At 40.2% G+C, this 26,931-nt stretch overlaps 2 protein-coding genes and 1 long non-coding RNA gene across 3 annotated transcripts in view; all 3 read right to left on the bottom strand.

Moving 5' to 3' along the window:
* LOC124378335 (complement C3-like) overlaps positions 1 to 26,931 on the bottom strand; it is a 68,397-nt gene that overhangs the window by 33,678 nt on the left and 7,788 nt on the right.
* Positions 2,147 to 17,077, bottom strand: LOC124378346 (complement C3-like). Its single transcript, XM_046837961.1, is given in 26 exon segments — positions 2,147 to 2,349; positions 2,455 to 2,590; positions 6,142 to 6,225; positions 6,347 to 6,409; positions 6,710 to 6,805; positions 7,678 to 7,783; positions 7,860 to 7,949; positions 9,328 to 9,418; positions 9,855 to 9,903; positions 9,996 to 10,086; positions 10,162 to 10,221; positions 10,412 to 10,570; positions 10,792 to 10,955; positions 11,034 to 11,184; positions 11,291 to 11,386; positions 11,483 to 11,642; positions 11,742 to 11,817; positions 12,329 to 12,415; positions 12,418 to 12,531; positions 14,215 to 14,301; positions 14,442 to 14,505; positions 14,641 to 14,847; positions 15,495 to 15,634; positions 15,761 to 15,852; positions 15,947 to 16,073; positions 16,891 to 17,077. Coding segments are annotated over 26 exon segments (2,766 nt in total). The 5' UTR covers positions 16,988 to 17,077; the 3' UTR covers positions 2,147 to 2,270.
* LOC124378477 lies at positions 17,755 to 26,622 on the bottom strand. Its single transcript, XR_006924236.1, has 3 exons — positions 26,493 to 26,622; positions 25,774 to 25,836; positions 17,755 to 17,824 (listed from the first exon to the last, which is right to left on the bottom strand). It is a non-coding gene; the product is annotated as an uncharacterized LOC124378477 (long non-coding RNA).

Here is a 26,931-nt window from a genome sequence, read left to right on the forward strand (position 1 = left end):
AACATTTTGCACATCCGGAAGAAGTTTTTTTTCATTGCTGAAGACTTCAATCGCTCCTCAGATCTGTACTATTAAAATTTCATCAAAATGTCTCCTGATCTACAGAGGAGACAACACATTAGCTTAGGCATATACAAACATATCTAAGGGCATACAAGGCCATTCCCCTCCCCTATTTGGGTCAGTTTGATCAATCAATTTTGTATATGTTTACCCAAATAAACACCACCGATCAGAAGGTCGGTGATTCAAACCCCAGTATTGTCAAGCTGCCACTCTTGGGACCTTAACCCTTTGTGATCCAGGGGTGCTATATCAAGGCTGACCCTGCACTCTGATCCCAGTTTCTGCAAGCTGGGATATGTGAAGAAAGAGTTTTACTGTGCTGTAATATATATGTGACAAATATAGGCTATTCTACTCATCATCTGTTTTGGACTATATCAACATGTGCATTATGTTTTATCGTCAAACATGTGAAATGCTGTCCTATTCAGAAGCTGTGGATGAACTCCATTAGGTCCATCTTCTGCTGAAAGAGATGCTGCTTTTAAATCTGGCAATGCGAAGGACAACAGGGCCTGGATCAACCTTAAAAGGAGTATTAGTAGCCAAACTTGCATATAAACTCTACAAAGAAGAGCACTTCCATATCTCTGACCCCAGATGCATGTGGAATGGCATCCAGATCATCACAGACTACAAACCTACACTCTCTACCAACCAGCAGTGCTTTCCTACCGGAGAAACTCAATTACTTTTTGGCTGTATTCTGAGACCCTTACTCTACTCCCTACCCATGACTGTGCTCCTCTGCATAACTCTAACATCATCAAGTACACCACAAGGATCAGTAACAATGACGAATCGGCCAACAGGGAAACAATCCAAAGCCTTACATGCTGGTTTGCCACCAACAACCTGACCCTGGGCCACGCCATGTTGCAGTGTGCATCATACAATATGATCTGAGCACTGACAAGCGGACCACTTATGCAACATCTAAAGCAATGCTGGCAGCACTCATGCATCTGTTTTTTGAACAAGCTTCTGCACCTGATGCACAGCAGGAGGAAACAAGAACTAAAGGCAATCTTTGCGGTCCTGGAGTGGCGTTCTCAGTCACCAGATTTAAATCCAATTGAAAATCTTTGGTGGAATTTAAAGAAGGCATTTGCAGCACAGAAGCCGTCAAACATCACTGAGTTAGAGGCTTTTGCACGTGAAGAATGGGCAAAGATTCCAATCAAGAGGTGTCAGAAGCTTGTCAGCACTTATCGAAAACGCTTGTTAGAAGTTATAAAAACTAAAGGGCGCTCCACAAGGTACTGAAGCTGGGAGTTGAATAATCCTGCACATGCTCATGTGTTACAAGACTTACAATTTTCGTTTGAACTTCAAAGTTAAGTCAACTTCTGTTGTCAAAATAACTCAAATATGTATCAATAAATATTGTTTGTTATTTCACAAGGTTTTTTTTTACCATTTATTTTCATTATCTTTTATATATATATATATATAAAATCTTATTTTTTATATAGAAGGTGGGAAATAGTTAATTTCCCTATAACTGCAGTCATTGCAAAAGTAAGTCAATTCAAGACAGTTTAAATCATCAATTTTATTTGTGCGAATCATTTCTAATTATCGAAAATATCTTACCTTGCAACATTTTTTTAAATCCAAATCTTCGAATGTCAGCATTTGTGCTTTATGGCAGCAAATCAGTGTATGTAATTTGATCAGGTTAGTTTCGGATCCATTACATTCATGTTATGAAAGTCATTTGGAATAAGAATAGTTAGTTTATAGCATTTTAAATATATCTAATTTAAATTGTTTGCTTAATTTTATAATTTCAATTAGCGGCAAGAATCATTATTTTGAGTGCATATGTGAATTAAATAGAATTTTTAAATATATTTAAATTGTAATTAAATGTTCGTTGCAATTACACAACAAAATTAACATCAAAATGAAAAGTTTTTTTTTAAGTCATTCCACTTGTATTTTCTAGTCAAACGTAACTCAAGTGCCATTTAAGCACAAAATGTATTCAATCCGGAGGATTTTTTTCCGAAGTTTTGCTATTTTGCAGTTTATTGACAAGCACAAAGAAATGCCTGAATAAGTACATAAAAAAAAGTGTTTTCCATGTTTGTACATATACTTTATTTTATATGTCTCAAGCAACCAATAGAACTACAGATATGTTTATATATTTTTTATTTATATCTTCACATTTATAAACTATAATTTTATTTATTTGTTCATATATGGCTATTTTGCCCTTCTTGACTTGTGGGCCAGTTTTCAATCCACGTCTGCTCTCCCAGGATATACAGCAGCCTGACAACAACAACACAAATTAATTCCAAATCAAACAAACATTTTGTATTATTATCATCAACATCTAAAAAAAACCCACACAGAGATTTGTAGTAGTTACCCTACCTGCTGTCTTCCTTCAGTATGTTAGAACGTTGCCCCATGAGGAGGTAGCTCTTTCCTTTCACAAAATTGAAAGCACTTCTGCAATCAGCACGACCCATGAAGGAAGTTCGGTTTCCTGGTTTAACTTGGTCGATCCCTGTAAGAAAAAAATTTAATTTAGATAATACGTTCAAGAAGTAAAATATTTGTCAGTATTATTTATTTTATTTATAAATTCTTTATTAAATTCAACATAGGGTTAATTCATTAAGTTGTTAAGATATAATGTAGGATAATATGTTTACGATAATAAGAGTTTTTTCCTATAATATTCATCTTCATTAAGGTTTTGTCAATGATATTAGAATCAAATTAATATCATGAAGCCAGAATCTCAAATCAGATCGAATCATGACAGGAATTCAGAACAGTCCCATACAGAAATCTGATATATGGCCATACTTGAACATATATATTAAATAATTAGTATATATATATATATATATATATATATATATATATATATATATATATATATATATATATATATATATATATATATATAAACATATTTGTTCTGGTTGCTTGAGACATATATAATGAAGTTTATGTACAAACATGTGGACAACATACTTTTTTAACTTCCTATATAATGTTTCAATACATATGTAAGATACATATACATTAATATATTGTGTAACCATTAATACATTAAAGTAAAACATAACATATGAAATACCTAAAGTTGATTTATGGAATTATTCAGTATGTAAAACTAATGTCACATAGATGTTTATGTAGAATTTGCTCATGGGAATATTCAACATTGATACACTATTACAGAGTCATTTGAGATGTCAGTCATGTGATATCTCTGTATCTCTGCTGTTGATCTGCTGCATAAATGTAAATTTAGGAGAATTAAATTATTCAAATCCTTTTTGAAATAGATTTAAACAATTCAAATAAGATATGTGTAGAATGCAGGTCGGGGCAGAATACGTCCTGCAAACAGTATAATAATTTCACAAGGTAAGATATTTTCTATATTTATAAATGATTTACTCTTTTCATGATTTAATCAGTGTTGATTTAATAAATATCAATATATTTGATTAAATATTGATATTGTGTGTGTTTTTTTAAACAGCTTTTTGATCTAGACAAACATTTTCCTTTGCTAATCTGCTAACACTCAAACAAACATATGAATGTTCTCTAAATGTATGTTGAATCATTGTAAGATATAAAGTCATCGACATGCATCATACTTAAGCAAATTACATGTGTATGATTTGTCATCTTGACATTCATTTTACTTTGCTAGAAATATATTTAGCAAATATGCCAAAACGTTACACAATCACACATAGTCCACTGTATATAAAAGTTATCTACAGGGTTTGATTTCATATTAAAACTAATTGTGTATATGAAGTGTAACATGCATTGTGATGCTGAGTTGCATCTTCATTACAGCTTTTATTAATTTTTACTCTTTCAGAACCTCATCGGTGTTAAATCATTCCATATTTTTGCATTTTTGTCTCCGGTTTGGGAAAATAACTGATTTACGATATGTTTTATTTTATTTATTTATTTATTTTATTATTATTTTTTTTTTTATAAAACTGAACTTTACTCATGCAATTTCTTTGTAAAATGATTGATGTCTTTTGTTTTCACTCTTTTTCTTAGATATGTGAGTTTTGAAAGTGACATTATTCCAACATTTCTGACTCCAGTTTGGGAAAATCACTTAAATGCAGTGTTCCAAGTTCCAGATCAGGAGATTTGTTTCCCTGTTGATCCCTGTTTCTTGTTGGCACACAGGTTTTAAACTAATATATATATATATATATATATATATATATATATATATATATATATATATATATATATATATATATAGGGGGCCTAGGGGTTGCCAAAAAGTGTCGAGATAACCGTAATCAAGATAAATGAAAAACCAGTATACAATACAAACCACCGTTGATTCTTGATACAAACCTTTATTATATTCTCCAACATTGCAAACACAAAGATCGCTCACAAAATCACAAAAAACGTGCGGGGTGTAGTTCGTTTTTACAAAAAGCTAACCAGTGTCAACATTTAATTCTCGAGTCATTTCACTCTGACACACAGCTCTGAAAATTGTCCTACACTCCTGTGCCTCCTCTTACAGCATAGCTGTTAGGTGGCAGTGATGGAGGCGGAAGCCGAAGCACCAGCAAACAGAGCTTTAATGAAATATACAGAGAAAACACACAAATACCCTCGGTGTGTAGGGAATTCCGGGGCGCCCTTACGGGGATAGGAGACAAAATGTAGCGAGCAATAGCGTGTACATAAAGTCCAACCGCAACAATAATGGACGCCGGAGTGGAGTGAGTGAGGTGTTTATATGTGTGCATGAAACAAGGGACAGGTGTGTGCAATCAGTACGATGGCGAGGAGAAGAAGCAGGGTGCTCCCTGACAATAGCATCTGTTAGGCTTGATTTTTCCGCCACTTCCCCGAGTTCTTTTGTGGTTTCACAGTGCCGTCTCACTACCGTATTTTCGCGTATATAAGACACACGCTGGGTGAGGGGTTTGTAAAACATTCTGTTACCCACAAAATGATAACATTAACTTAGATTTTGATTTTGTCTCTTATTCCTCTCGTGCTGAACTCACAATGAACACATATGGTTGTTGTCGTTGTTGTAGTTTAATTTTAGTTGAGTACTTTGTGCACATTCATGTGTACAGATGGGTGTTTGTGTGTGGTCAAACTGTAAACCCAAATAGATTCACCAATTACAATCAAGTATTGTTTACATCACCAATTAAATTTCTATAAACATTCAAACATCAACTCTAGATAATAAGCATTAAATTATATGCTTATAAATCAAGATATAATAATCCCTATAATGCTAATATCACAAATTCTAATCAACAATTACATATGTGCATCAAGCATTATTCACATGTTTCTAAAACAGTCTCTGTTTTACAAACACATACTAAACTTTATCAACTATAAGCAACATATATTGCATGAATATTTCAAAAAGCAATATAAAAGAGAAAACAACAAATGTTGAACCAGAAGTGTATAACATTAGCCGTTTAGGCGCTAATCGCAAGTAGCTTGCATAACATATCAGAAACGATCAATTCACTTGAACAACATGTGAATTACTCACCACGCTGGGAATATAGTTTAAAATGATATTTTCAAAATTGGAATCTTTACAGAAGTTCAGTGAGGTTTTAACATTAGAACAACATGCATTTCTCTCTGTTCTTTTTTTTTTTTTTTGCAACCTTTTTTCTAAGCTTAACGCATGTGCTCCCAGAATCCGTGTCATTAAAGGGGCAGCACCCAACACTTTCTATAAGACCCGTCTTATATACGCGAAAATACGGTAGTGAGATGGTGACGTGGCAAAAGCCGGCGATTGGTCATGGGGATCGAGATAACCGACGTTGAGTGGCAAATTTGCGCCTGACATAAAAGAATTAACATGACCGATGAGAAAATGCTAAGACAAAGTGAGATTTGGCAGCTCCAATTCAAAAACGTCGAATAAGTCGAGATAAGTGGGTTCGACTGTATATATTTATATATTCAGATTTCATATAACACATGAGTGTACAAGCCTGACCATGGTTCAATGACTGATCTATAATCATACAGATAAACAGTAGGACCCACCTTCTCTCAGGATCTCTTCAATCTCCATTTCATAGAAATCTGTGTTTGGGTTCAGATTCATTTCCACGACTTTGGCTTTATAAACTGCAAGTACACACAAAATAGACAATATAATATTATTGTTATGTTTTATTGTTTTAATTAAAATAATGACTTATTCTCATACATTACAGGGTGGCATGAATACAGTGAGGAAGAATTTTACCGTAATCGACGAGCTCCCAGTCATTGTTTTTAATTTTTGGTTTCTTTTGGATACTGCAGTTTTCTGTATTAACGAATGTAAAACATTTATTCATGAATACACAAAATGAAAAGACTTACTCACACTGCCCACAATCAAAAGTATGGAAACGGAAAATATATATTAGGGCTGTCAAAATTACCACATTAATTAATTTTAATGGCATTAATGCAGCTCAATTTTTTTTTTTAATTCACTAAACATTTGTTGCACTGATGTGCCTCAAATCAAATTAACAGTATAAAAACAGTAAAATATATAATGCCTCATTTTTATGTTTTGTTTTATATTAGTTTTTTTATATTCCTGTATGAATGTGTGTACCTTCAGCACACTCGCACAGACCCTCCCTGTTACTGCACAACATACTCAGGGCTCCTTCGTTCTTTGTTGGATGGTAGAACTTCACACAGCGTTCCTCTACAAATGACATAAGAAATCATGTGCATGTCCTTTTAAAAAGATTAAAGTTTTACACATAGGCATGTAGCAAGAGTTTCAAATGTTTTAGTGTGATGCAGATTTTAGAGCAGAGACTGGATCTGTGACTGTCATTTGGGGTATGTAGGGGCAAAGCCATGCCATAAAACTAAACTTCTTGTTGAAGCTCTTGAGAAGAAAACAAATTTTAAAAACTCTAAGGAAAACATATTTATACACAAGCAAAATTATTTAATGCACTCAGGCTACTTCTCAATTATCATGATGAACTGGTTTCCTTGTAACCTAAAATGTCATTAGTTAACTGATTATAGCAAAGAACATATTTGGAAAATGGCTTCTGGCATACCCTACTAGGTTTGCTGTTGCTAGGTACAGTAACAAGTGCTATACTTTCTTTTGAAGTACGAAACTTGCGATCAATATCAACTAAAGGTCCTGTGCTCCATGATTTATTATGTGACTGGAAGTTTGATTTTCTATGTTTAACTGAGTTTTGGCAGGTTAAAGACAATTTTGATGAGACCACTGAGGCTCTGAAAGACTGTTTTGACACAACTGTGTGGGAGAAATTGTGCAATCCACATGGGGAGGATATAGACAATTTAACAGACTGTATTACGGGCTATATCAACTTCTGTGTGGAGAATACTGTACCCACTAGGATAGTGGGTACAAAATAGGTTATAGGTTAATCTTATAGCTTATAGGTTAACGTGTCAATTACTGAGCTGTTTACTGTATGTTGCTGTATGTTGTATGTTGATGTTATTTACACCAGCAGCTGTAAATAATAGCACATCACATATTTTTTTAATATCTTGCTGCCCCGGTGTGTACACACTCTTTACCTGGAGAGTAGTACTCGTACACACTGACAGCAGCAGGTTGAAGCATATTTACTTTGTTAATCTTGTGCATTCTGAAGGCAATTCTATCCGGAACAGTGTGTGATACCTGACATTAGAGAAAAATCAGCAGCTTTAATGCATTTCCACACTTGAACAAGAAAATAAAATTATTTTAATCATACCTTATCTAAATAAATGATGAGGGAGCCACGTTCAGAAAGCTCCTCGTTCATCTCAAACTTCTGGATGTATTTATCATTCTCACTGCTCAACTGAGTGTGAAAAAAATTCATTAAAGCTCATTGTACAGAACTGTTTGTAGTTATCTGATAGTTCCCTTTCAGGAATTTGAGCTGCTTCAAAACGCTTTGGGAACGGCAATAGGCAAGTCGTGATGTCATCAGTGGGCGACGTCTTGTAAAACAGGAAGCTACAAAATGGCTGAGTGATGGTAGCGACATTTGCTTCTAATTGTTCAGGTAAGCTCTCTGTGTGTGAATCTGTGCAGCCATGAGTTTTAAATGCAAGCAGAGTTCTGACTGTGTGTTCTTTCTTGCCCCGCTTCATTGAGAGGGGGTGTACACAAAGCCGATGTGTTGTTTGCTTAGCTCAGGATCATGCTTAGTTGGCTCTCGAGAGAATCAACTGTAAGCATTTTTAACCGTGCGGCTTTGTGCTCCCGGAGAGCGCAGAGGAAAGCGTTCTTCTCGCGGCTCAGGTCCCGCTCTTGCCGAGGCAAAGCAGTCACTAAGCTAGAGATAGCATGGCCCGATGAGAAGCGGAAGAAACATGTTTTTTAGCAACCTGGATGAGCGTTTTCACTAGAGGTGTCTAGGTCCTGGGAGACCCCATATGTGACCCGTACCTTTAACCCGCATTCGCTATATGCGAATATAGTAGGGTTATCTCTCCTAGGTATGCATCGCAAAATGCCTACAAATACCACGTTTTTTGCGAGCACTGGATACGTACCTTCACAGGATAAGTGTGTGGAGAAAGTCGGAGCAAATTTTTGTCTGCTATGGCCCTCACAGGAAAGGTTTTTCTGCCAATTTCAGCAGACGGATAGTCGATAATATTACCACAGGTTATGAGTCCTCTGGTCTTCCTTCTCCTTTCAGAAGTCAAGGCTCATTCAACCCAGAGTATGGCGGCCTCTACGGCCTGGTCCACAGGGGTTCCCCTACAGGACATATGTAACGCTGCATGCTGGTCCATGCCTTTGTCAGGATTTACGACCTCAACATCAGAGTCACTCCTGGCTCCTCTGTCCTGTCCAGACACACTTGGCAGGGACTGGTCAGTATTGAACACCCGTTTTCAAAGCATTTTGACGCAGCTCGAGTTCCTGAAAGGGAACGTCTCTAGGTTACGTATGTAACCCTAGTTCCCAAAGGGAACGAGATGCTGCGTCAACAAGCAGCGCTTACCTTCTCTTTTTTCAGAAGCTATGTCTCTACCATCACTCAGCCATTTTGTAGCTTCCTGGTTTACCCGATTTTGCTCGGTGATGATGTCACGACTTGCCTATTGGCCAGATTTGATTCAGAGCATAGACAACGTGGGGCGTTCTCAAAGCGTTTCAACGCAGCGTCACGTTCACTCAGGGAACTAGGGTTATATACGTATCCTAGTAACGATTTTGCTTACGTCTGTCAGATCTCTTTTATCCACCACAAACCCAGTCAGCAAGCCGATGTCCAAAATAGTCATAGGGGCATCTCCGTTTGGGTCGTTATAACTGAAATTATGTGTTGAACAGGAAGTTGTTGTTATTTAAAAAAACTACTTGCATTTTGAATTTTTACTTTTCAGTTTCATTTCAGTTGGATTAAATGTTTGTCGTAACATCTTTTGAAAATCATAAGCTTTAGTTTGTTTTTAGTTTCCAATATCTAGTATAATGTTAAAGCCTTTTTTATTATATATTTGTTAACTTTCATTTGACCAGGTAATTTAACAAGCTCTAAAAATCCTTAAGTGTAGAAGTGAGATCTTTTTGACATTTATGACAACTCACAAATCATTTCAAACATACAGTATTAAGCAGGACTGGCTTTATGTTTTCTCACTGGTATATTTCGATTTTATGATTTTTGTTTTACCTTTAATAACCTTCATATGAATTAGTGTTTGTTTTTTACAAAGAATGTGCAAGCATAAGTCTGCATGCTTACAGGACGTTGATGGTAAACATGTAGCTTTCTTCTGCATTGCTGTACGATGCTAAGAGAAAAATGATTGCAGAGATATTTAAAAAATATCACAAATGGAAATAAAGTGGAACACTGGGATTTTCAAAATGAGGTAAATCTTACTTTTTGCTTCTCTCTTCATTTCCAAAGAAACAGTGTAATTTTTGCAGTTGCTCTTCTTTTCTATGGGTCTAGCATAATAAATTGTCATTACCTATAATAAGGAGGTATTATTATTAGTAGTAGTAGTAAAAAAAAAAAAGACTTTGTAGTATTCATGAGCACTCACTTTGAAAACTCCAGCACCAGTTCCTTTAGCAGTAACATTAAACTCTTGCTGAAGCTGAACCTGAAAAAGTCCAGGCACACTTTAAGGTCTATGTTTGACCTTGATAGGGGACAACAGAGATCTTAAAGTCTATACACCCTGTGTTCATTAACTGCTAATGAATTAATAGCAAGCAAGTAGTAATAATATAATAATATTTAATATATGTTGATTTCAAGTTTCATATGCAGAAATTCTGAATGAAAATAACCTTGTATGTATATGTAAGTTGTAAGTTTTCGCTGTTGAAAATCCATTTGACGGGACGATGTCTTTCACTCACCCTCACTTCCACCATCAAGTCTACATTCTTTCGATGGCTTACTTGCTTATAGTATTCAGCCACTGCTTGGAACACCATGATGGTGGCCTAGTTGACAGGTAAAACCAGAGATGATTTGGTACAACCTCAGACTGATTTAAATGTGACTCTGTTACATTGTAACTTTTATTAGAAATTCTACATGAACTGTGACATGCATGACCCCAGGAATGTTACAGATTCACACAAAACACAGAGTATTGCTTCAAAATCAGTTAAATTCTAAATAAACAACAGCATATTCATTAAAAAGTTGCTGGTCAACCAACCTGAGTGGTGCCATGACCTCCATAATTGATACTCTGCCTATTGAGCCATCTAACAGCTTTTCCTGCTGCATTAAATTCCTTTGCTTTTACCAGAGCCAGCAAGGCATATGCTGTCGCTTCCACAGAGAAGAACTGTCCTCCAGGAACCTGCCAGTAAGAACCATCTGTGCACAAGAAATATAAAGAAAATAAAATGTGCTTCTTGACAGGTTAATTTTTATAGAAATGTAAGAGTTCCTGACCTTCAGAGGACGCCTGCAGCAGATGATTTTTGTTGAACTTGCCAGCTTTTGCCAAGGCATAGGAAGTCATCGCAATTGCATATGGATTGTTCAAGGAGAGGAGCCTTCTTTCCAAATAATTTAGGGCCTTGCTGGAAGACTCTAAAATACTCTAAATTAATAGAGAAAGCCAAATAATATAAAAAAGCTGGTCCACATGTTTCAGCCTATTAAGCTGTTACATATGCAGAAATATAATGCGGCATAAGTTGACATACGCTAACATACGTGGCACAGAGATGGTTTCCTTCTTGCAAAGCAATCAAGACAAATGCTGTCAGAGATGCATCAGAATCCTTACCTCGCACATCACCCTGAAATCTCAGAAGAATCACACAGATTTCACATAAAAAGTAGATTTGTGGTTTCTTGTAGATTTCATACAGAAAACAAATTTAATTTACACTTACAACCATCTCTGAATGGACCACTGGGGAGCGTTCTTTAAATGTGCCATCTGGCATCTGTGCATTCAGAATCAACCATTTGATGGCGCTGCACAGGACATTTTTATCTATGCTTATATAGTCAGTTGCCATAGCAAAGACTTTGACCACGTATGCTGTCAACCTTTACCACAGACAAAAACAAGCAGTCAAGAAATCACCTGCAATCAAATGTTGCTTAGAAAATCTGTTAATTACACAAAGTTTGATTGGTCTCTTTTACCATGTGCTGCTAGGTCTCGTTAGAAATGACGCATAAGAACCATCATCTTTACGAAATTTAAGCTCTTGTAGATATCCTAAGAGAGGGAGGAAAGATCATTATCTTCGTCCACTCTTTAATTTTATTAAAAGGCAATTAAAAGCTCTAATCTAAATGCATCATCTCTTCCGTTGATCTAAACTGCATTACAGGACCAGGACTGATCGTGCTCTGTGAAAAATGGAGGAATTAATGTAAGGAAGGAGGAAAAGAGAAAAGCCAAGGAGGAGGTTTATGGATGTGGTGAGGGAAGACATGGAGGTAGTTGGGTTGAAAGAGGCAGATGTAGAGGACAGGGGGGTATGGAGACGGATGATCAGCTGTGGTGACCCCTAATTTGAGCAGCCAAAAGAAGAAGAAGAAGCAGCTCTGGCTGGCTGCAGCCAGTCAACAGACTTTACACCTCTGAATTTCTCATGAACACAACAGATGATAACATCTTAATGAGCAAAATAGCCTATAACTGTGTTTTTCTTTACAAATTTTAGATTTGTGTCCTGACTACACATAAAAATGTGCATTATGGATTTTGAGAAGATTCTTCTCACCTGTTTTAATGTGTTGGATAGCTTCATTACGTTTGTGTAGGCCGACTGCTTCCCACTGATTAGTGGTATCTAAGTAGTGTGTGGCAGTAAGGGCAATGTCATAGAGATCATGACTTGATCCCCACTTCCAATAGGCTTTATGATCAGGCGCCCCATGAAGTCTCCACTGATGACCTGCTCGATTGTCTGACTCACCTGCTGACCTGTTGAATAGTAAGATGGTTAGCATGATGGGTAAGCAATTAACGACTGTTTACTGTCTACCTTTGGCTCTTTAAAAAAGAGTGTATCAGGCAAAAGTATACAACTAGAATTATGGAAGTATGATTGTTTTCACCTGCTTTCAGTTTAATTCCATCAGAATTAGAAGGAGCTTTATTGCACAGTATGTTTGCACTTACAAGGAATTTGTGTTGGTATCTGAAGCTTCCAGTGGAAAATTTTAAGTAAAATGCCAATAAAAAAGCCAAAAAAGAAAGATTTAAATAAGTAAAAATTGCATTGCACATATGTTGTATTTTTTTGCACAATGAGGAGAGCATTATGTGTTCATGAGGTTGATTGCCTGGGGGAAGAAACTTCTTGTGCCTGCTGTCTTGGTACTTGGTGCTCTGTAGCATCGGTCAGATGGCACAAGTAAAAAAAACATATGGCTTAAATTTAAACGATCCAGGGTGAATTTCAAGGGCCTTTTTTCTCATTCTGGATATGTTCCTGTGGAGTGAGCAGGGGTACTCTGTAGTATTCTGATGTCTGATTGTGTAGCTGAGCCAAAACAGATGGTTATCAAAGTGCACTGGACAGACTCGATGATGGCTGAGTAGAACTGTTTGAGCCGCTTCTGTGGCAGGTTTAACTTCCTCAGCTGGTGAGGGAAGTACATCCTCTGTTGGGCCTTTTTAACAATGTAGTCGATGTGATTGTCCCACTTCAGGTCCTGAGAGATGGTGGTTCCCAGGAACCTGAATGACTCCACTGCTGCCACAGTGCTGTTCATGATGGTTAGTGGGGGAAGTGCAGGGGGGTTTCTCCAGAAATCCACAATCATCTCCACTGTTTTGAGCGTATTAAGCTCCAGGTTATGAGTGCACCAGACAGCCAGCTGCAGAACCTCGCTTCTATATGCAGTATTTTAATCATCTTTGAAGAAGCCGATGACTGTAGTGTCATCTACAAACATTAGGAGCTTGACAGAGGGGTCTGTAGAGGTGCAGTCGTTGGTGTACAGTTAAAGGCCATACTGAAGTACACAAACAGGATCCTCACATAAGTCCCCAGGTTGTCCAGATAAAGTGCAGTCCCATGTTCACTGCATCATCCAGAGACCTGTTTGCTTGGTAAGCAAACTGCAGGGGGTACAGCAAGGGTCCAGTGATATCCTTCAGAAAAGCCAACATCAGTCTCTCAAATCACCAAGATGGTGGTTTAAGATGGCGGTGCAGCAGTAGCTCGCAGCAGCCGCGCCGGACTCAAAATCGTGCTACTTCCATTTTGTAGCCTGCCTTACGTAACATATGGACATCGGAGTAAACAAACAGAACAAATTGTTCTACCGGATTTGGAGTATGTGTGTAGTGCAGTGGGATTTGAAAGCACACACATACTCCAAATCCGGTAGAACAATTTGTTCTGTTTGTTTACTCTGTTTGTTTACTTTGTCTATGTGGCAGCAGGTGCGTGGCCGAGCGTCGGTTTGTGAATGGAGGGTGAGGACGGGGGCAGAAATTACACACCTGAGGGAGTTTTGACTAATGAATGTTTTCTCTTGGAGAACATTGCAATAAATGGATTTGTTCGGAACTGGTCTTTGTCCTGAGTGTTCCTTCCCCTGTACCTTGTGCTCTTCCACAGTTTATAATGGTGTTTATTTTTTTCATTTTTCTTACCCGTCACAATGATCTGAGAGTGTGCAGGAGTGTTTGGAACCTGCCCACTTGGAATATCAGTCTTCATCTGTACAGTTTGGATGCCACCTATTAAAAGAAATAGATGAAATAAAATGCTAAAAAAGTTTAGTATAAATGCTGACATAAACAAAAAAAAAAGGGAAATAGATGAGAAGCAGGAATGAGATGTTTGCTGCGGATTTGGTATGGAATATAGAAAATCTCACCAGGAAATTGAGAGGGATTCAGTTTCAAATTGGTTTCTAAGATTTCAGTTAGCATCCCCTCAGGCTGAGCAAGAACAACAGAACATTTTAGGCATAAAACTGTTAGACTTTATGTTTATTAAATCACAATATTTGATTTGGCAACAAATATAGCTTGTTGTCTGGATTGATCACTGATATATAATTAGTTGATACTCACCATTACCTTCAGGGTTTTCCTTACTCCATCATGATATGATCCGCTTGCAGCCTTCACCTCTATATGGTGGTCTCCTATTTTCATGGGAATTATCAGAAATGGGACAGATCTGCTGGAATTGGGGTCAATGTTAACTATAGAACGGTATTTCTTCTTTTTGTTGGCTACACTGCAAATTTGCTCCGTCTCAAAGAATTCCAAACGCACCTGTTGGGCACAAGAAGTCGGACAGTCTATGTCTTTAACATCAGTACAAAACAGGAATATTAGTTTATTATGATTCTGCCGGTGAAATTAAAACTGTTTCATTAGCTGTGGTTTTAGAGCCTGTCTAAGGAGGACCAAGCATCAATTCCATTTATATAGTGCTTTTAATAATGGACATTGTCTCAAATCAGCTTTACACAGATAAAGCAGTAATAACCCATGTGTAAGTGTGTTCCTTATAATTGTAAGCTTGTCCCTAATGAGCAATCCAGAGGTTAAAGAAAATAATGCTAATTCATTTCAGGACACATGTGAGCAATTTATCAGAATCAATTATCCTTCCAGACCAACCCCAGCCATTAGGGTTGCACAAGCCAGTGCACTCTTAGTGCTGGTCCCAAGCCCGGATTAATGAGGAGGGTTGCGTTAGGAAGGGCATCCAGCGTAAAAACATGTGCCAAATCAAACATGCGGATCATGAATACAGATGATCCGCTGTGGCACCCCCTAATGGGAAAAGCCGAAAGAAAGTAATCATCCTTCCAAAAATTTTATCGTGAGATAGGAGAAAACAAGAGAAACCACATAACATCACAGTGTTGTTGTACACTACAAATACTTAAATGTAAATGACTGTAAAAAACTACCTTCTGTAGCATATTGGAGAGGTTATACAGAATTGCTTTGATTTCAACTTGTTCATTGTGTACTGCTGAATAAGGTAACTTGAGATCCACAAAGAAATCTTTTACCACTGTTATTTCATATGGATCAGCCGCACAGATACCTACAGAGATCGATAAATAAATCTGTGTAAATATTTGCAGTTATATGCCAGTCCTAACAGGTGCCTAGTTCAGACATTATATTCCATCAAGACATTTTCAACATGAGAAAAGGATGTGGCCCTGACCGTGGGTCTTGGACAGACTGATGGCTAGGATTTGCCATGTTGTAATAGAGTCTTGTAGATAGTTTGTGTCCATGGTGAGAGTTGTTGTGGTACTACAAGAAAAATGTGCAACAGCAGAGTCAGATCAGTGATCATATTAAGCTCCAGAATGCTAGACTAAATAATCTTTCAGACTGTTTCATTTACCATGGTTTGTTTCCTGGGCAGGCTGGCAGGCTTATATCCTCCCAAAGCCAGCTCTCTGGGAAATGCGTCCGGGTAAAAAAGCTTATGAAGTCATCATCATCATAATCATAATCATCATCATCATCACCTAGACAAATATGGATTTGTAAATTACACCTCAGAGAGATCAAAGAGGCAAAAATTGGCTGGTCAGGAAATAAAGAATTCAGCTTAGATAGCTTAAAATATTGTTATCATTTATTTGCTAGTGTAGATCTCTTTCCCTTTACATTACAGTCAGGTTAAATAAAGTAAAGGTGATTTAATTCATTTTTATGGTACCAATGAATAGTTTTTCCTTCCACATTTAATGTCAGTTTGCAACTATTGTCGTTGGAGGTCAGTGCATCACACTGAGGGCACAATTTGTGAAGGGTGTTTGTTATATTTGTTATTATCTCTTTCGGTGAAACACTAGATTATAAAAAAATATATGTGAAGATACATTTAGAAAAAAAAATTGAATCAAAGTCTTAGTCCCAGGAGATTCAGATCAGATGTCCCGTGGGGGACACACATGCGATATGCATGTCTTCATAAATAATCAAAATCCCATGACTTAGATATGCACGTTGTTTTAGTTTTTTTTTTTTAAACAAATCGCTGTTCTAGCGAACCCATATCGAGTTTGCTTTCTCAATATCGGCATTAGCTTTCAAAATCCCATTTACCAACCACCAATACTAAGGAACTTCATGAGTGGCTGCACAATTGGAATGGTTTCCTTTAATCTGTTTTACAGTATGATGTTAGCTACAACATTCTGGCCAAAACAATTATTTGCCTGGACAACCAAAACATGCCAGAATATATAGAAGAGATTATATAAATATTTTTATAAATGCTTGTGTGCTTCAAAAACTTTCACAAATCAAGAAAAAACAAAGAACATTGCTGGTTCTTACTTCTAGCCAGACGCACCAGAGGTCTTTGCTTATCCTTGTGGGACCGAATCTCCGTACAGCAATCCAGAAAGGCCTTGACACACTCTGAATCTTCCATAATAAACGTAGATCTCTGTTCACATGTGTAATCCAGCCTGGTCTGCCTAATTCCATCTTCACAGCATTTCTTTAGATCTTTGGCAAATTTACCAACTACAGAACGAGAGCATAAATAAAAATTTACAAATTTACGAGCAGGTCCATCCAAGATAAAAAAAAAAAAATATTTATTTCATCTGTAAATCACCTAGTTTATTGTATATAATTAAAATAATAACTATTAATGTCACAAAAACAATAAAACACTGAGTGTTTAAAAATGTGTGTGTTTGTGTGTGAAGAAATGCTGTAAAGTAAAAATGTTTTAAAAATAAATATTTTAATTATTTTTTTTTTTTTAAACAAATCGCTGTTCTAGCGAACCCATATCGAGTTTGCTTTCTCAATATCGGCATTAGCTTTCAAAATCCCATTTACCAACCACCAAAACTTCATGAGTGGCTACACAATTGGAATGGTTTCCTTTAATCTGTTTTACAGTATGATGTTAGCTACAACATTCTGGCCAAAACAATTATTTGCCTGGACAACCAAAACATGCCAGAATATATAGAAGAGATTATATAAATATTTTTATAAATGCTTGTGTGCTTCAAAAACTTTCACAAATCAAGAAAAAACAAAGAACATTGCTGGTTCTTACTTCTAGCCAGACGCACCAGAGGTCTTTGCTTATCCTTGTGGGACCGAATCTCCATACAGCAATCCAGAAAGGCCTTGACACACTCTGAATCTTCCATAATAAACGTAGATCTCTGTTCACATGTGTAATCCAGCCTGGTCTGCCTAATTCCATCTTCACAGCATTTCTTTAGATCTTTGGCAAATTTACCAACTACAGAACGAGAGCATAAATAAAAATTTACAAATTTACGAGCAGGTCCATCCAAGATGTATTTCAAAAAATGTATTTCATCTGTAAATCACCTAGTTTATTGTATATAATTAAAATAATAACTATTAATGTCACAAAAACAATAAAACACTGAGTGTTTAAAAATGTGTGTTTGTGTGTGAAGAAATGCTGTAAAGTAAAAATGTTTTAAAAATAAATATTTTAATTATTTTTTTTTCTTTTTCTTATTAATTTACAAAATGCAAATGAGCGAACAAAAGAAAATCTACATCAAATCAATATTTGGTGTGAGCAGCCTTTGGCTGAAAGAAATAGTTTTGTCCCTGATCTCACCATAACTGAGTCTGTCTGTGATTACATGAAATAACAGAAAGATTTGAGGGAACCTACATCCACATAAGATCTATGTTTATGTGGCATGACACACCGAGGGCTGACGAAGAAAATGTAGCGATTACGCCACCCTGGCACTTGGCCAGGAAAATAACTGCACTTAGGCAACACAGGTTCGTGTACAAAGAATCAGCGGAAGACGTGGGTAAAATTAGTATGGATTTCTTTTATTAATGATAAAAGTATCTGATGCACCTAATGAAAAACCAAAAACAGAAATTACTCAACTATAACACAAATAACTTCAATAATCTGACACCTTTATCGATGTGAATGCAGGAGCCAAGGCATAACAACGGGGATCAAGGGCACTAATCGGCCTCCACAGCACCACACAACTTTTGGTTGCACCTGTGTAGACACTCACACACACCACTGCACCCAGCACAGCACTCGTGAAACAAAACCACCACCACAATCCGCCCCGCCTTCGGCACTCAGCTCCTTTAAGACACATACCCTTGGGATGAGTGATCCAGAAACACAGGTTACTATAAGGGTAAACCCGAAAGCTGCAGGCTCGTTCCGTAGATCGTGTGTGGGGTCTTCCCAGGAATCGCGTACACAGCACTTCTGTGCACCCGTAGGCTCACTCGCTTTAATAGCTCTACCACACCATAGTACAATGTGTTAAGGCAGGCACTGTCGGTATTATTAACGCCGCTCTCTCTCTCTTCGGCTCACCTCGGACTATACACTGCCGCGAGGAAACACGTCAACCCAACACCAGCCGCAAGGTTTACCCAAACAGACAGCTCTGACTGGCGACTCGTGATGACGCAGACAGGGGCGTAGCACCCGTGCCAACAAAATGCTCCCCAGCCAAATTTATACATCCCCCTTGCCCAATGATAGGACAATCACTGAGCACCTCAACCGACTAATCCGGAAGCAGGAAGGGACTCGCCAATCTTATCACAATCTCCCCCCCCGCTTCTGCATCGCCGCCCGACGATGAACACCCTTAATCCCAGGGCCTAAACAGTACTGAAATAGCCCTAGATGCTCCATCCGCCGTATCAAACCCCCCCACAGATCGTGGAAGGTGGTGGACATTAGAATGTTGGCCAGCTGTAGTTCGACTACTTTGTCGCACGGTCCTATCATACAAACCCTCTGGCCTTGGAATTAGCTCATCCCCAACGGGCTGACCCAAGTTAGGTGGGGCCACCACCACCTCACCACTAGGAGGGTCTACACCGCCCAAGTCTACTGGGACACTAACCTCCTCGGTCACTGGGGGCCCAGATACTACAACCCATAAATCTCCCAGTTCAGACTCCTCAGGTGCCTGCTCATCCGGAGCCAATATGGCCTCAGGGTCCTGAGCAGGTACATCACCAGAATCTTGCTGAATTCTGATTTTCAATAAGGAGCGATGTACTTGCCTTACCTTATCTAAATCATCCACAGGGGCAATAGAGTACACCGAGCCTCCTTTCGTAGGGGCTCTCACAACTTGGTACACCACTGGGCTCCACAGATCTCGGATTTTTGACCGACCTCTCACGCCAAAATCGCGGAGATAAACCAGTTGACCCTCCCCCAGTGGTGCATCTCGCACTTGTGAGTCATGCCGTGCCTTACGGCATTCCGCAACAACTCTCAAGTGTTCACGTGCCCCCTCGAAAGCCACCTGCAACCGGGTTTGATGCTCTACAACCCACTCATGCACTTTTCCCACAGCAGTCTCCTCTACCTTACCTAACAAAAAGTCAACGGGTAACCGAGGCTCTTGGCCAAACATCAAGTAGTATGGTGACTCACCAGTGGATTGATGGGGGGTAGTGTTATAACTAAACAGGACCTGCGGGAGACATGCAGCCCAATCCCGCTTACTCGATGGGGGCAATGTGCGCAAAAGGTTATGCAAAGTCCTGTTAAACCTTTCACACTGACCATTCCCTGCAGGATGGTAGGGGTTGTTCGACTTCTCCACCCCATACAACCCACAGAGCTGTTGTATTAATAAAGACTCAAAATTGCGGCCCTGGTCAGAATGTATACGACCAGGGACCCCAAACTACAGAACCACTCCACCACTAACACTTGGGCCACTGTCTCTGCCCGCTGATCCCGTGTAGGCACCGCCAGGGTATATTTGGTGAACACATCTGTGATCACCAGCACATTCTCCAAACCTGCACTGGTTGGCTCCAACACGGTAAAATCCACAGCCAAGATCTCATTGGGCCTAGAAGCCAACAAGTGCCCCATAAAACTAGAGGCCACTGGCTGTACCCCCTTGGCGGATTGACAACGGTCACATTCCTTACACCATCTGGCCACCGCATCGACATACCAGGCCAGTAGCAACGCTGCCGGACCAACTCGGTCGTTCGTTCAATGCCCTGGTGTCCATGCTCCTGGTGTAACCCCCTCAAGACCTCAGCTCTTAACACAGATGGCAAAAGAACTTGAAGGATTTCCTCTCTCCCATCGGGACGGAAAACCCGACGATAAAGAACTCCTCCTCGTTCCACCAGTCGATCCCACTGGCGGAGCAAAATTAGACTATTCTTGGACAGTACTTTCCGTTCGTCTGGACCTGAAAGTTTTACTGCGCCAGAGACGCCCACACCCCAATGTCTGGGTCAACGTCCTGCAGTGCCCTGAGGTCAGCCGCGGAATAGCTCGGGAAGACCCTAAGGGCCGCTTGAGTTGCCTGATGCATAGGCTCTATTCCTGCAGCTTGTTGTATTGATGCAGGAAGCACAGTAACTGGTATGAACTGCCCTACTTCCCCACTATCAATTGGGAACTGCCGAGAAAGGGCATCAGCATTACCATTACTCTTACCCGGCCTGTACCAATTTCAAAATCAAAACAGCAAGCTGTGCAGCCCAACGCTGTTTGGTGGCCCCAACCGCTGATGACAAATGGCTCAATGGGTTGTTATCTGTAAAAACAATGCACTTTTGCCCCACAAATACTCCCTGAATTTTTCGGTCATTGCCCACTTAAGCGCCAAAACTCCAATTTCATAGAGCTGTAGTTTGCAGAATTGCGCTCAGTGGGTCGCAGGCTACGGCTGGCAAAGGCAATAGGTCGAACTTTTCCCTCCTGTTCCTGGGACAGAACAGCCCCAACCCTTGAAACTTGCATCTATCTCAAGAATAAAGGCAAAGAAAAGTCAGCATATGCCAAAATAGGGGAAGTGGTAAGCTTCTCCCGCAGGGTGTCAAAACTCCTTTGACATTGTTCAGTCCAAGCTCCGGCAAACCCTGGACCCACTACTCTTTTACGCTTGCCCCCAGCAAACTCTGCCACTAGCTTATGTAGGGGGGCTGCCACCCTGGCAAACCCCTCTACAAAGCGGCGGTAATAGCTGGCAAACCCTAAAAATGAACGGAGCTCTGTAGCACTTCCTGGACAGGCCCAACTAGCCACTACCTCCACTTTACTTGGATCCGTGGCAACCCCCTGAGAAGATACCACATGACCCAAATACTTTACCTGTTCTTGGAAAAACACACACTTCTCCAGCTTAGCTTTAAGCCCTTCCCGCTTCAATCGACCCAAAACTACCTCCAACCGCTCCAGATGTTGAGTCACCGAGGAGGAGAAAACCACAATGTCGTCCAGGTATAACAGCAAGGACTGATGCCGTTGGTCCCCAAACAATCTTTCCATCAAACGCTGGAAAGTGCTGGGAGCATTACAAAGCCCAAACGGCATCCTGTTCCACTCAAATAACCCAAATGGCGTACAGAAAGCTGTCTTAGACTTATCCCCCTCAGTGACTGGAACTTGGTTGTAACCGCTAGCCAAATCCAAAGTAGAGAACCAGCGGGCCCCGGTCAATGCGTCTAACGTTTCCTCGATACGAGGCAGCGGAAACGCGTCCCTCCTGGTCTTTGAATTCAACTGACGGTAGTCAACGCACATGCGGAGACTACCGTCTTTCTTTTTCACCAGGACGATAGGGGATGCATATGGGCTCGAGCTCTCTCTAATTATCTGGGCATCTAGCAGCTGGTTTATATGCGTTTTCACTACATCATACTCAGAGGGTGGCAAGCGCCTGTACCGCTGCCGAACCGGAACGTCATCTGTAAGGGGAATGTCGTGTGAAATCAAGTTTGTACAGCCCAAGTCACTCTCATGAGCTGAAAACACAGACTGATATTTCTGTAACAGGGTCCTAACCCTATCCTGCTCCTTAATCTCCAATGCGGATAAATCAACCGTATCAATCCGCTGCTGTAGCGAAGGTTCCAACACACACTCTTGAGCCCCTACCATTGCAATGGTCTCCTTCACCTCAGTGACCCCAGGAGGCAAACTTACAACAAACACCCCATGTAGGGTACCCAGCAGGGTATTTGGATAGAGTACCACATCTAACAACCCTACATTTACAACTGGAATGTAGACTGTACCTCGAACTGATGGCACCAAGGCAGGTGAGGCCAGAAGGCCAGCCGGGAGTCCCGACTCAAGCGGCTCAAACAACACCGTGCCCTGAGAGTACTGTTCGGAACAGGTGGCAGCCACAATCTTCATGGTGCCACCTGGAATACGACACTGACGACGCCCTCGCACCTTTACTCGCCCTACCTGTCCAAGTCCTGGCTGACATGTGTCCTTGTGGCACTGCTGCAAAGCCTGCATCACAAAATCAGGAACCTCTACCACCGGTGGAGAGTCGAACAACGCTTGGCCATGTTGACCAAACAGTTCCTGGTAACACCGGCTCAACACATTCATTCCCAGTATTCCTGGGACCTGAGCACACGTATCGCCGGGGGGATCCTTTACTACCAATATCCCACACCCTGGCACTATCTTACCACACAGCTCAACATCCAATTCCATATAACCAAGATATGGAATAGCGAGCCCATTAGCTGCCCGCAGTTGGAGCCATTGGCAAAGTTTTAGACGCCCTGACCCCAAGGTTCAAAATGGCTTAAAAACAGCTCTCGGTTATTGTAGACACCATAGAGCCTGTGTCAATCAAGCACGGCACCCCAACCCCTCCCATCCTGACCACCAATTGTGGGCAGCCAGACATTAAATGAGACATCGAGCCCCTCATTACCCCTGCCGAGCTGTGGCTCAACAGCCCGGCGGGCACTAGTTTCCCGACGGCTGGCTTGGATGACGTTGCCCCCTCGCTAATGACGACGTGGTAGGGTCCTGACACGAGCGATCAGAAGACGATGAATCAGAAGCCGAATTGGCGGCAGTAACAAATTACACTCCCTGGCAAAATGGCCAGGTTGATGACACCGCCTACAAACCCCGGTCCATAACGCGGAGAATGACTACGAACGCACGCCCTGAAACTGGGCGAAACTTTGAGTCAGCTGATTTAACTGATTCTGTTGAGCTTTTAATATTTCTCGTAATTCGTGCAATTCAGACGATGAAGACTCATTTGTAACAGAACGCTGACCCCCCTGCACACCATATTGGATCCCATATGAAAACGGGACAGACTGGCTACGAGCCCGCGCACCCCCTGGCAAACCCTCCTGCTCCCACCGTATCGCCTCACTACGTACTTCCAATAGCGTGGCGCTTGGTTGACGGCGAACTAACTGTTTAAGTTCACGGCGGAGGGCATTATCAATTACATGCTCGACGAACTAGTCACGCAGCAATTTTGGAGCATTTAAAACAGCCCCAGGAAATCGCTGTTTAACTTTTTCCATAAGACCCATCAGAGCAAGAGAAAACTCCAAAAGACTTTCCCCCTCCAACTGTCGTCTGGAAAAGAACGCTTCCTGTAATGCTACGTGGGACTGCGAGCAGCCAAAAACCTCACGTGAGCAAAGAAAATCTTTTCCGGATCCCCTGCTCAGCCTCGAACGATATCGGATTTCGTCTCGGGCCTCCCCCTCTAAATGATCGAAAAGAAAGAACGCCTGCTCGCCCACCGATAAATGACGGGTCCGAATACAAGCCTGTGCCTCCTCAATCCATTCACTGATGCCAATACCAGATCTACCATTGAACCGGGGACACTTCCGGTCACGAGGCACAAACACAAATCTTTCGGATGGATTGGCACCAGCAATGCCTGGAGGAGGCACAACCCGCTCTGGATCGGGCACATGGGAAGATGATGCGCTGGGGCCAGGCAACGCGAAGCACTTTCTGGCGCAACGCTCATTATCCGCCCTCAACTGGACGACCAATTCTCTAAGTTCCCTAAGTTCTTCTTCCATTTCTTAGAATCACGACTTACCACTACGATGGTGTCACAAAAATAGAGGAAGCTGCTCACCACACTCCAGCAGACGCTGTTGCTTTGCCTAAAAAACACTAAACACAACAAAACAATAACAAAGAAACACAATCACCAACCAATTGTAATTCACCTTAACAGAAAAAAAAAACAAATACCCACGTCTTCACCTAAATGAACATGTATCCTGCCGACTACGCCAAAATGTGGCATGACACACCGAGGGCTGACGAAAGAAAATGTAGCGACTACGCCACCCTGGCACTTGGCCAGGGAAAATAACTTGCACTTAGGCAACACAGGTTAGTGTACAAAGAATCAGCGGAAGACGTGGGTAAAATTAGTATGGATTTCTTTTATTAATGATAAAAGTATCTGATGCACCTAATGAAAAACCAAAAACAGAAATTACTCAACTATAACACAAATAACTTCAATAATCGGACACCTTTATCGATGTGAATGCAGGAGCCAAGGCGTAACAATGGGGATCAAGGGCACTAATCGGCCTCCACAGCACCACACAACTTTTGGTTGCACCTGTGTAGACACTCACACACACCACTGCACCCAGCACAGCACTCGTGAAGCAAAACCACCACCACAATCCGCACATACACATACCCTTGGGATGAGTGATCCGGAAACACAGGTTACTATAAGGGTAAGCCCGAAAGCTGCAGGCTCGTTCCGTAGATCGTGTGTGGGGTCTTCCCAGGAATCGCGTACACAGCACTTCTGTGCACCCGTAGGCTCACTCGCTTTAATAGCTCTACCACACCATAGTACAATGTGTTAAGGCAGGCACTGTCGGTATTATTAACGCCGCTCTCTCTCTCTTCGGCTCACCTCGGACTATACACTGCCGCGAGGAAACACGTCAACCCAACACCGGCCGCAAGGTTTACCCAAACAGACAGCTCTGACTGGCGACTCGTGATGACGCAGACAGGGGCGTAGCACCCGTGCCAACAAAATGCTCCCAGCCAAATTTATACATCCCCCTTGCCCAATGATAGGACAATCACTGAGCACCTCAACCGACTAATCCGGAAGCAGGAAGGGACTCGCCAATCCTATCACATTTAGTTCTCCAAGATTCCTTCAGAAACTGTGTCCTTCAGAATCAATGCTATTTTGCAGGCAAAGGATATATTTTACAGTTCTTAAAATATTTATTAGGACTTATGTAAATAAATGTAATCTTAAGGCACAACTTATAACTATATATACACTATATACATATATATATATATATATATATATATATATATATATATATATATATATATATATATATATATACTACTTCATTAGTTAATAAAGTCCAGCTTCTTACCCAATGTTTGGGTGATTTGTAGCTCCCTCCGTTTTCTCTTTTGTGGGGTAGGACACTGAATATCTATTAAAAAAATAAAATAAAAATAAATTAATTAATAATTATATATATATATATATATATATATATATATATATATATATATATATATATATATATATATATATATATATATTTATTATTAGTGAAACCAAACTCAACACAGTGCATTAAGACAAAGTGATTTTGGTGGTTTAAATTATGTAAATCATCAAAACAACAAATGGAACTTTTGCTATGTTTCCACACGGACTGTTTTAATTGCCGGATGTGTGCATCATGGCGGATTTTGATGCTGATTTGAGACTTCACATCAGGGAAATAAAAAATGTCGCTGGAGTTAAATTATTGATTTATTTTTAATCCGAGTATAGATATGATGCGAATAAATGTGTGCTGCATTAAAGGTTTGAAATTTGCCTCTTTTATATTTATTTATTTCTCTTTTTAATAAAAATGGTCCAACAGAACTGCAGGATGCATTTATTACACGTTAATTAAAATAGTGGTGAGTTGTCTGCTTTGTTGTTGTTTTTTTCATAAGTAGTAAGTCACAGTCAAAATATGTGTTTGCCATTAGGGGTGTGTCACGGCAGTGACTACGCATAGGAAGCGGGAGTAACTCCATTCTGCTTTAATGAATTTCAGAACACAAACAAGACTTGAGTCAAGGTACGAACCATAACGCGTGTGTAATCCGTACTGCGGGTAGAATCCAGAATGCGGGTAGAATCCATGAAGCAAGTATAATCCGAAGACAAGGAACAAGGAGCATGAACCAGCGGGGCATGCTGGTGGTCAGGAATCCGGTATATCACTGTAGCAACTTAATAGGACTGACAGTGAGTGGGGTGGAACGGGGACTTTTTAAAGGGGAAAGGTAACGAGGAACAGGTGCTGCCAATTAGAGCAGGGAGAGGCAGCATGAGAGCCTTTGAGGGAGGTGTGGCAGGTGGATCCCTGACAGGGTTCTTATGTGTGTGTCACGATGAGCACAATTTCAGAATCCATTATTGAAGTTACAAACTTTACTCATCCCCCTGTTACATTTGTATTGCAGGTGCACACTGAGAGCATTAGCTGTGGTTTTCTATCCTGTTTTTAAACTGCTGATTCACC

Source organism: Silurus meridionalis, chromosome 24 (assembly GCF_014805685.1).
Source record: "Silurus meridionalis isolate SWU-2019-XX chromosome 24, ASM1480568v1, whole genome shotgun sequence".
NCBI classification, from domain to species: Eukaryota; Metazoa; Chordata; class Actinopteri; order Siluriformes; family Siluridae; genus Silurus; species Silurus meridionalis.